This window comes from Sebastes umbrosus, chromosome 22 (genome assembly GCF_015220745.1).
Source record: "Sebastes umbrosus isolate fSebUmb1 chromosome 22, fSebUmb1.pri, whole genome shotgun sequence".
Classification (NCBI taxonomy): domain Eukaryota; kingdom Metazoa; phylum Chordata; class Actinopteri; order Perciformes; family Sebastidae; genus Sebastes; species Sebastes umbrosus.
The window spans coordinates 23,032,234-23,044,396 of NC_051290.1; the positions used below are offsets into that span (position 1 = coordinate 23,032,234).

At 41.4% G+C, this 12,163-nt stretch overlaps 1 protein-coding gene and 1 long non-coding RNA gene across 4 annotated transcripts in view; one reads left to right on the forward strand and one right to left on the reverse strand.

Moving 5' to 3' along the window:
- hdac8 (histone deacetylase 8) overlaps window positions 1–12,163 on the reverse strand; it is a 46,268-nt gene that overhangs the window by 26,108 nt on the left and 7,997 nt on the right. For 2 of the 3 annotated variants that reach the window (XM_037759752.1, XM_037759753.1), the window contains exons 6-9: window positions 11,668–11,745; window positions 11,471–11,579; window positions 9,715–9,887; window positions 8,178–8,272 (exon numbers count right to left, since the gene is read on the reverse strand). In XM_037759752.1, the coding sequence (XP_037615680.1) occupies window positions 8,178–8,272; window positions 9,715–9,887; window positions 11,471–11,579; window positions 11,668–11,745 (455 nt within the window). Of the gene's footprint in view, window positions 1–5,566; window positions 5,709–8,177; window positions 8,273–9,714; window positions 9,888–11,470; window positions 11,580–11,667; window positions 11,746–12,163 lie in introns of those variants that run through there. The other variant, XM_037759754.1, reaches the window with a different exon arrangement.
- On the forward strand, window positions 1,046–6,350 carry LOC119482261. The gene is made up of 3 exons (XR_005205381.1): window positions 1,046–1,383; window positions 4,051–4,054; window positions 6,340–6,350. It is a non-coding gene; the product is annotated as an uncharacterized LOC119482261 (long non-coding RNA).

Genomic DNA, 12,163 nt, shown 5'->3' on the forward strand with positions numbered 1-12,163 from the left:
TACATAGCAACGGTCTGTTATACATAGCAACGGTCTATTATACAGAAATTACAGACCGCAGAACGCCGTGATTGACCAATCAGAATCGAGTATTCAACACAGTTATGTAATAATATCTATTAACAACTAACGGAGGAGACAGGACAGCCTGGTTCCAGACTTCTCTGTCGTCAGTCGGATTATCAGACTAGCCATAAGACAAAAGCTCAGAAGATGATGATGCAATCCCTTAAATGCCATAATCCATAATGGCCTAACTGGCTAAAAATCTGGAATAGGGAGACCCCAACTAGCTACTATTTTTAGGCACTGCCTGTTGTATGCAGAAAAAGAAACAACTCCTTAGTTTGGGCAGTAGCTAACTAGCTATGCATATAAAAATAAAATAAAAGAGATAAAACAATCAGTGATTCGAGACCTTGTTCGGGTTTGGGATGCTCTCATCTATGAGCTACAGCAGGTCAGCCAGTGTCCAATCCAGATTTATTTTTGTTTTAATATTGAAATTTAAAGATCTAAAAGTCAAAAGCCCCCAAATTTTAGTAAAAGAAGAGATTTGGAACTGGATCCTAAATTGAAGTAATTATTGGAACCCTAAAAGCCATTTCACACCAAGCACAGATTTATATAAATTTATAAAAACTCATAGCTTATGATAGCTTGCACAGCACTGTTGTACATTCGTGCGGGGGAAAAAACATCCGGATGGACCTCGATTTCATCAGATTTCCACCTGCTGAAATATGTGTCTGACCAATTAAATCATTTGTTCCAACTGAACACCGTCATTCTGCATAATAATTAGCCATGGGCTAGCATGCATGGCAAGCAGTGCATCTAGAGTATTTTTATACCTGTTATCGATACTTTACTAAAGTCAAAATGTCTGAGTAACATTAGGCTACCTCTTCCACCTTTGCATTAGATTTAAATCATGTGTGAACACCCACTACTTGAACACCTGAAGAGCCAATCTCCAGAGCTATGGCTCGCAAAGTAATGTACCTCGGGGGCGGCTGTGGCTCAGAGATTAGAGCAGGTTGGGTATACTGTGTGGAAGTGACTGGAATCATATGTGTATATGTGTAAGGAAACGTCAGGCTTGACTTCAAAATTGCTTTCATAACTTTGTAAAACAAAATGTAACAAATAAATACAAAGATAATGTAACATTAATTTGGTGAATGTTGTTTTGTATCAAATTAATAAACCGTGCACCAACAACTTGGCAAAAGAATCTTCAAAATTTATAGGAATTACAATTCAAGTGTAAACCTTTTTAATGCAGCATCAAATTGGTCAAAACTTAAACAGTAATTAAAATTCCACTATATGATGAACATAGTATATGAACATAGAACTGAATTAAATAGATCGGCCCCAGTATCGGTGCATCTTTAGTATAGGCTACACATTTTTGCAATTGGAGAATGTAAGAATCACTTTAGTCCTACAACAGTGATTAATGAAAGTTACAATTTAAAAAAATAATCATTATTCATTTCTATATAATTTTTTGCCAAAGCCACTGGAGAGGGGCTAAAGAGCTGCATGTGGCTCGACCCCTGCCTTAGACTTACAAAGAACCCTTGAAAAAATGCAATTGTGCATTAGCTTCAACATTCAGCCATGGTGGCTGCTGCTTGGAACATATAGTGTCGATTTAATGTCAGGTTTTATTTTTCATTACTGCAATTAAGGAATGTAATGATCCAAAATCAAGCAGTACCCCATAAATGACTGCTAGCTGAGATGAGAATGAGGCTGCGTCTGACATCACATACTCTGCATTACTATCATTCAACATACTATTGTGTGAATAAACAGTAGTATGTGTCTTTTCAGACACACTGAGCAGTCATTTACATTGTCATTTCCTGAGAGCCTCCTTGCTGGTTGGAGACGTGTAACCATGGTAACCCCTACCAATCTCATGTGACCGATCGATGGTTTGTAAGAATCATAAAGTCTGAACTGATCTATATATTACGCCTCTTAGCAAAGTGAAGTCTTCTACTTACAGTTAAATTGAAGTGTTATTGATGTTACGGAGCTGTCCGTCAACGTCTGTTATGAACGTTGTCATCATCACCGCATTGCATTGTGAGATATTTATGCCGCAGTAGTGTCCAATGTTGCATACTGTAATATTTCACCGTATGTAAATAGTATGTAATTCACGTACTACTGGTTTCATTTATACTCACGCGAGACACCGTGGCAACATTGCATTTGTGTTCAGTAATTATAACTGTCGCTTACCTCCATGTCTAAATTATTTTCCGTCTCTGCTCGGCCAGTCTTCCCTCAAAGGCATCCATGTTGAAATGAAAGGTGTGGCGCACGCAGTATGGTTTTAGCGTACTAAATATCATAGTTAGTATGGAATTTCACAAACAAAATGCATTTGGAAGTAGTCTGACAAGCTCTGCAAAAAGGGCAGTAAAAGACTTTCGCTCTGCAAAATCCTCCCTAATAATGATGATCAGAGTCTGAACCTAAATTATGCCAACATTCCCTGTGCTACCTGCTGCAATAACATTGAATTTAAAAGGTCAAAGCATCTGGACATCAAACGATACAAATATATGTTTCTTCAAAAAAACATAAACAGTAGGTTATAAAGACTATCTCCATGCCCTTCCAATCAGAGCCTTTAACCAACCTTTGACCTCTGTGCCTATTCTTAGCAAGCTCTGTATTGTTACCCTCCGATTCACACACAGATCGGCTCCACCACTATCACACAATGGGGGTCAATCAGGATCAGCTAACGGCTAACAGACAATACAAGTCAACGGGGAGGGTTAATGACTTTCGACCCGACGGCTCGAGTCCCGGTCCGAACTACAAAAGGTACTCTTACTTGTGTTTTTATAAGATATTGCAGTATAATAAGTGTGATAGAAGCAGGGTCATTGTGTGGGTTATCTGCAGTGTAATATTTTGTCTAGTAATCAGTGAATATTACAGCACTATTGTTGATGTGACGGGCCAACTGTGACTGATGTTTGTGTTTTTTAGACTACTATTTTTAACCATTTAGGCCAGGGCTTGTACAGACTGAACACTCGCCCTCTCGGGTCTGAGAAAAAAAGATAAAGTTCATTCCATTCAAAATAAACACTTTCAACAAAATATTTAAAATAAATCAAACCAGCATTGTTTGGATTGATTTCAGTGAGATTTGAGCTGATAAAACAAACTAAATGTGTCTGTTTCTGGATGTTCAAAACTAGATGCGGCATCATTTATTATTTCACTGTTTTTACTGGGGGTGTAATAAAATATCGATACACATGAGTATCGCAAAATTATGATGTGCAATACTCTATTGATTCTCCAAAACACTATCGATTTTTAACTAACCTCTTTTAACTCCAACAGCCCGGCTGCTATTCGATCTTTCAGAGGTTGTAGCAGGGTCGCTTTCAAAGCTAGAGTTAAGTTACTGGCATCATATGAAACTAGAAAACCGGAGGAATCGGTACCAACCATGTCATGCTAGCTTGTAGTGAAGGAGGTTAAATAACACTACAAAGTTACACAACATTTTGGCGAGGAAAATCTGGCATGGCCATTTTCAGGGGTCCCTTTTGGCATCCAACCTCCATATATGTGAATGTAAATGGGTTCTATGGGTACCCACGAGTCTCCCCTTTACAGACATGCCCACTTGATGATAATCACATGCAGTTTTTTGCCTGCAGTATAAATGTGTTATTTTGAATTGCATTTGACTTGCTATATAAATAAAGTTTGATTGATTGATTGAATACATCACAATATATTGAATCGTTATGATGCATACTAGGGGTGGAACGGTTCTTGTTTTTGACCTGAACTGTTTGGTTCAGGACGTTTGGTTCGGTACGCGACTCCCTTTCGTTCGCCATTACCCAAACAGCTGTTCATGTTTACTACTCGCACGCGCGGGACAGAAACTCTGGAGCGTGAGTTTTACCCGGAAAGTTTTGGCAGCGCACCAGGAATGTTAGCAGCACTGTAGCGCCCAGTAGCTCATGATAGTCAAGTTAAACTCACAACGAGTTGTGTCAAACTGTACGCCGACACTGTTCAACTGAAGTCGGGTTTATATGTGGACACTTGAAACATTTCATTACGACGGCATTACCCGAATGTGTCGATCAGCGGAGCAAAACAAAAGCAGACTGAACGGAGAGTCTGTTCCCCCACAGCGTTCAGACAGCCTCCCACGGCAGATTGACAGCGTGACAAAGTAATATCTGCTGCTATAAGAGTATTTATCGCTGCATATACGACCACACTCTCACATTCTGTAAACAATACAGAATTAAAGCATACGGTCAAAGAGCGTGAGCCTTCACGTGTGAATGTTAGTCTGTTGTGTGTATAAACTAGCATAAGCAGCAGTTGAGGATTTACCAACAGCCTTAAGATGGAACATTACATTTACATCACAGATATGTGATTTTATTTTTGTAATTTATTTTTTCTTATTGTTAATATGTCAGTATTTGAGTGCCTTAACTGTTATAGTCAGAATTATGACCAATGAGCCACTGTTGAATGCGTGGGAGATGAAAAGCTATCCGTTTCTTAGCATAGTTCTGGTTGAGCTTATGCTTCAATGTATGGCCTTAGTTTATAATTTCATCATATTTATATGAAAATAACAAAGCTGCATTTTTTTGTTTGCACTAATTACTGTAGAAGACCTTTTCTTTCAATTAAGATTTGACAATGAAGAAGTGTTTATGTTCCTTATGTAAGCCATACTTTTGTTAAGGCAAACATTTGTTAACTTATTTTTGCCAAATAAATGAAAAGCATGTTGAAATCAGAACATGACCTTCTCACTGGAACATTAATGAACCGAACCGAACCGAAAACCATGATATGAACCCAACCGTGAATTTTGTGGAGCGTTCCACCCCTAATACGTATTGTATCACCAGATTCTTGCCAATACACAGCCCCTAGTTTTGACGGTGTTTTTTTATCCGTTAAGGACACATTCTGAAATGCAGCAGTGCAGAGGAAACAAAATAATTTATTAATTTATTTTACTTCTACTTGGTGCAACTTCCTAACAGTTGTTTCCTCCACATTGGTGGCAATTTATCATACAATGAAACACAAAAAATGCTATAAAACAGGCCAGTACATTATCTGAGTGTAATGAATGTGTGCATTCATGTGGTTTTGTCTACAGTAGAGCAGAAGGGTGGACACACACACACACACACACACACACACACACACACACACACAAAAAAAGGGATACAAAGGTAGTTTTTGTTCTCCGTGTCGCTGGAACTTCAGCTTTGCTTGGTCATCATGGATAAATGCCCCTCTTATCGAGCACAACGGGCTCAGACAGGGCCACGAACACACACACACACACACACACACACACACACACACACACACACACATCTGTGTAAAGTTGTGTAGTACTACAACTTCAGTAGAAAATGACCTTCAAACAGATTACCTACTAAATTGGAAAAAGAAGCCAATAAGCACTTTAATATTCAAGTTAGGAAAAGTAATTAGGATGTTTATTCCTTATATTTTTGTAAAAGAAAATGTGTGTGTGTGTGTGTGTGTGTGTGTGTGTGTCCTCGTCTTCATCGTCTGTGGCAGCTGCCTGCACTGATAGTTGCTTTGTTTTCAGTGAGTGCTTCTTAATGAGGTCAAAGGCTATTTAGGGCCATTGGATGCTGACAAGGAGAAACAAGAGGTACCTTCATCACAGTCAGAACACACACACACACTCACGCACTCACAGCTATTCATTACATTTGCCCAAGACAAGGTCCAAAAATCAGTTGCTGGAGAAAGAGACTCTTTGTGTGTGTGTGAGAGAGTATAGGAGGAAGAAAGACAGAGGGGTCTACTGATTTCTATTTGGAGAGAGGATGGCTCTATTTGATTTACCAGTTAGCGTAATGAGAACATTCGTGGTCGCACATGTCCTTTCTTTTACAAACACAAATTACTGGGATGTTTTCCTTCCCTGCGACCAAGACGTGTTTCCACTGTTGTTTACATCCACACTATTATACACCTAATCACGGCGCATAACCAGAGGTCTACGTGTTGAGTTTCATACAGGAAACTTCTTAACAACATCATCGAACAAGTGTTATTAGTTGAAAGCCGTTTTGTTGCCCCACAAATTTAGATTTTCTGGTACATACACAACGTCAAAACACTGAAAGGAACCACACTTGTAGAAATACTTGTTGAGTAATTCTAGGGATGCGCCGATGCCGATACTGATACCGATACCGGTATCGGGTCTGATACTGTGCTCATGTACTCGTACTTGCAAAAAGGCTCCGTACACAGCACTGATACCACTTTAGGGCAGCGTGGCGTTAACCTCTCGTCACCATCTTTCAGGCCCTATCGCACACGCTCACGCTCCACCTCCCCGACGGTGCGGGCGAGAGGGACCGGTGGTGCGCCCGACCCCGCTGGGCCGAGATCCCACCTCAGCCGGCGCGCGCCGGCCCTTACTTTCATTTCGCCACGGGGTTTTGCTTGCACCCTCTGACTCGTGCGTGCGTTAGACTCTTTGGTCTGTGTTTCAAGACGGGTCAGGTGGGTTGCAGACATCGCCGCAGACCCCTGGCGCCTTTTACATAGGCTACAACACGACACGGTCGACAGTCGCACCGGGAGCAGGGAGCCCTTTGTCCACGGTGCGGCGAGGTCCTGGTGGGGAGCGCTGTAAAACTGCGGCTGCGAGCCACCTTCGTCCCTGAGCCTTTCGCGGCGCACCGCCTCGTATGCAGGACTCCCCAGCCTGCCGTGTGTCGCTCACACCCTCCAGCTGGCTGTTAACGAGGGTCTTTTGGCACAGAGAAGTACTCGTATCGGTACTCGGTATCGGCGAGTACCCAAATGTAAGTACTTGTACTCGGTCTGAAAAAAAGTGGTATCGGTTATTTTCACTGCCGTTTAAACTGTCGATTATTTTCTCCATTAATCGATTAGTTGGTTGGTCTATAAAATGGTGAAAAATGGAACTAATTAGAGTATTTTCACCGCGTTACTTTGCCGTCAGACAGCCCTTTCCGACGGGATGTCTGAAGCCGTTATATCGCTGTCTTCAAAGCCACCAGACTCCATTCACAAAAACAGTAATTTTCCCTCACAGAACAGAGTAGTTGCTGTTCTACCGCTGCTTCGATCGGTTAGTCTGTTTGTGTTATAGTGAGACTTTCTGATCTGAACTAACGTGGCGTCCACAGCAGTACATTGCTTAGCTTCTGTACCGGTACTCCTGCCTGCTTCTATAAACTGGGAGCACACTGACTGCAATCTAAGTTACTGAGGATGTATGTGTATATATGTAGAACATCATCATGCAGAAACCTACGTCAGGTCACGTGGGAAAGGTTTTTACAAAGCGCTTGGGAAAATAGCATTTTGAGGCTAAAACATACATAGACCAAAATGTGTTGGGATTTGAATAGATACGGAACACCACTGGAGAGCTACAGAATGATACAAAGCTCAAACAAGCAAAAAAGAATGGACCCCTTCTTTAAGTTTAACTACATGACTGAAAGCCATGACAAAGAGTGTTGTCCATATTGCCCAGCTCCAACACTTGGACTAATATAACAAAGTAGTGTCTCAACCTGCAACCAGTTCATGAAAGGTTTCAGCTCTGTACCAGGAACAGGAAGTGATCATCAAACAAACACTAACCCAACTAACTTCCCTGATTAGTGACAACAACAAAGAGAACATGGCACCAATACATAGGGAAATAAGTCATGCATTACTTCTTTATTGTACAGACGATATGGAATTGAATTTCATTAAAATTTAGATTTCTCCTTTAATAACACTAATATAAACCTTAACGGCAAATAAGATGGAGAGAGAGGAGGCTGTGTTAGATGAAGCAGACAGAGAGGAACTGTCAACACTAGCAGCCTTCTCAGTCTGAGTCACCTGCAGACAAACTCCTTTATTGAGAAGCGGACGGCCATCTTTGATTAGATGGAGTGACTCAGCAGACAGTGAACACAAGAGGGTGTGTTTGTGTGTTTTTTATGTGTGTGTGTTGGCCTGTGATTTTATGTGTGACAGTACAATGAATGAGCGCGTTTGTGCTCATGTGGGAATATGTGAATGTGGGTGACTATAAGAGAGAGTGTGTGTTGTCATACCTCGTGGTCTGGTATCTCAGAGGAGAGAGTCTTTCCCAGCACTGCTGCCGTCAGGTACGTCCAACAACGAGCCGTGTTAGCCAGGTTATAACCTCCTGGTGAGGAAGAGGGAGATACAGACAGATATAAAGAGGAAACATTATTTTGTGGTCGCCTGCAGCATATATGTCAGACGCTGATGAAATCCAAACTTGCCCGGGAGTAAAAAATGTGCTGCTGTGGACGGGGGCAGCAGCAAAACAGATTTTAGCCACCTAAATAAATCAATACCAGTTTAAGGGTACGCTATTTAGAATACTTTCGCCAGTTTACCTTGCCGTCAGACAGCCATTTCCGACGGGGAACTGAAGCCGTTGCATCCATCTATGCTCTCGCCAAATCCACCAGACTCCATTGAAAAAACCTTGCAGAACACGGGAGTGGCTGGTTTACCGCTGTCTCGATCGGTTAGTTGTTTGTGTCATTGTGTGTTTTTATATGTTATTGTGTGGGTTCAGTTCCCTGTTGGAAACATAGACTGTAAAGCTGTCTCATGGCAAGGTAAATGGATGAAAATATACCAAATACAGCGTACACTTCAACTGATATAGATTTTTTTAGGTGTCTAAAATCCGTTCTGCTGCTGCCCCCGTCCACAGCAGTACATCTCTTTGCTCCCATGCTGGTACTCCTGTCTGTTTCTCCAAACTGGGGGCGTGCCGATCGTCATCTACTGTAGGTAATACACTGACTGTGGAGAAGTACCTCATACAACCCCACTGAGAAACACCTGAACTATCCCTTTAACATTGAACTGTGTGAAACAGTTTTATTTGAATTAATCTAGTCTTTTAGAAGGATGAATAAACAGGAGGTCAAGATAAAGACATGAACTGAAAAAAAGAAACATGGGAAGAAAAAGAAGCATTTTCAAATTCAGCGGGCTTCGTGTGGACGTGGTCAAAAATCCCTCCACAACAAAACCGTAAGCTCACAAGACAAAATGTTAGGTCAGAAAAGTTACCAACTCTCTGTCAAGACAAAGAGAAAGAGTGAGGGATGAAGAGGATGGACTTGAGTGAAATCAAGAGAATGACAAGAACCAAGAAAGAGAAGAGGATATAACTGAGAGAAAGTATGTAGGACAGAAAGGGAGGGAGAGAAAGGAAGAGAGGTGGGATTGTAGTTGAGTAAAATGGCTTCATTGTGTTGTATAAGTAGTAGCTATCATCTGGCCAAGGGCTGAGGGGTCTGGAACAGAGCATGGTGTGTGTGTGTATATGTGTGTGTGTGTGTGTGTGTGTGTGTGTGTGTGTGTGTGTGTGTGTGTGTGTGTAATCCATGTGTGCGTAATTGTGCATAAATGAGTGAATCACTGAGATTCAAAGCAAATACAAACACACTCAAGGGACATATTACATTATCTACCTTTCATTAGGAGTATTTTAATACACTAAGTACACACTAATATACGCATATACACCAACACATGGACATACATCTTCACATTCACCCACAAAAACACAACACCAGCCAGAATAACAAACATACAGCGTACCTCCTCCCAGCAGCAGTGTAGGTAGCTGCCACTCCAAGACATGCTGCAGACACTTGCCCACCCCCACTGGGGTCATGTTAAAGGAGCACATGGGGTCGCCCGCCATGGTGTCGGCACCCAGCTGCATGACCAACGCCTCCGGGTTGAACTGCGCCCGCACTTCCTGCATCACACTGCAAAACAAGACAGAAGTAAACATGTTGTTGTTACCACTGATGATGCAGGCTGGGCCAATCAGGAGCTGGTAAGTTTTCACTCAAAATAATAACATTCGAGAAGTGTCTGAAAATTACAAAAAAAAATGTAATACAGATGGAACATTTATCTATAGTCAGTTCCACCAATCAGAAGAGATGGAACACTCATCTATAGTCACTTCCACCAATCAGAAGTGGTGGAACATTCGTCTATAGTCAGTTCCACCAATCAGAAGTGATGGAACATTTGTCTATAGTCAGTTACACCAATCAGAAGTGATAGAACATTTGTCTATAGTCAGTTCCGCCTATCAGAAGAGATGGAACATTTGTCTATAGTCAGTTCCACCAATCAGAAGTGGTGGAACACTCGTCTATAGTCAGTTCCACCAATCAGAAGTGATGGAACATTAGTCTATAGTCAGTTCCACCCATCAGAAGAGATGGAACATTTGTCTATAGTCAGTTCCACTAATCAGAAGTGGTGGAATATTTGTCTATAGTCAGTTCCACCAATCAGAAGAGATGGAACACTCATCTATAGTCAGTTCCACCAATCAGAAGAGATGGAACATTCATCTATAGTCAGTTCCACCAATCAGAAGAGATGGAACACTCATCTATAGTCAGTTCCACCAATCAGAAGAGATGGAACATTCATCTATAGTCAGTTCCACCAATCAGAAGAGATGGAACACTCATCTATAGTCAGTTCCACCAATCAGAAGAGATGGAACACTCATCTATAGTCAGTTCCACCAATCAGAAGAGATGGAACATTCATCTATAGTCAGTTCCACCAATCAGAAGAGATGGAACACTCATCTATAGTCAGTTCCACCAATCAGAAGAGATGGAACATTCATCTATAGTCAGTTCCACCAATCAGAAGAGATGGAACATTCATCTATAGTCAGTTCCACCAATCAGAAGAGGTGGAACATTCATCTATAGTCAGTTCCACCAATCAGAAGAGATGGAACACTCATCTATAGTCAGTTCCACCAATCAGAAGTGATGGAATATTTGTCTGTAGTCAGCTCAAACAATCAGAAAAGATGGAACACATGTCTATAGTCAGTTCCACCAATCACAAGTGACAGAACATTAGTCAGCTCAACCAATCAGAAGTGAGAGAAAACTAATTTGTAGTGAGTTCCACTAATCAGAGGTCCCCATTCATAAATTATTTATGATCTATAGTCATTCTTAATGTTTCAAGATATTATTGCACTATAAAAGACACTGACAATGAAATTAGTTTCAGCAAACGGGAAAATCCCAAGTTTACGCCCCAACGTTGGGAGGAATCCCCTCCTTAAGTGCTCTTGATAAAACGCTGAAACTGCATTAGCTCCAAGGCACCCGCTCTATAAGTGACCCTGACCTCTGGGTGGGATGCAGTCGGGAGAGGGAAAATAGAATTTCTCCTCAGGGATCCTTGAGAAAAATATGCCTTGAAAGTTGCCTCTGAGCTGCACATGGGACTCCTAATACTTAACTATATATGTGTGTGTGTGTGTGTGTGTGTGTGTGTGTGTGTGTGTTGGTGTGTGTACCTGGTAAAAAGCTGGTAGTATCGGTCATCCTTGATGCCGTCCTCCAGCGGGACGTTCACAGCGTACCAGCGGCCTTTACCCAGCCCCGTGTCACACAGGTCACCCGTACCTACATATACACACACTTATCTTACACTGTCTCACAATACAGGTTATCATAATAAAACATATTGTAAATATCGTCTGCAAGGATCAACCTGGGAAGAATCCAGGAGAGAACTTGTGCAGGGAGACAGTCATGACTTTGGATGTGAAGCTGAAGGCATCTTCCACACCTGCAGTGAGAGGAGGAGAAAATGTGTGATATCAGGGTGCTTTATGATGATAGTTTTCAACCTGTACAACTAGGGGTTCAACGATTCATCTACTACATCGATGTATCGATTTATATTCCTACGATACAACCACATCGATAGGGACTCGGCAAGTTGTCCTTCACGGGAGACGTATATCGATATAAAATCCATTTGATTTGATCGATTGTATCGATATTAAGGATTTGCACCTTGTATTTAATGACGACAAACGTTATATGAAAGTGTTTTTAAGCACTTTTATTTGTAAATACAGTGCCTTCAGAAAGTATTCAGACCCCTTCACTTTTTTCACATTTTGTCATGTTGCAGCCTTATGCTAAAATCAATAAAATTACTTTTTTCCCTCATCAATCTACACTCAATACTCCATAATGAC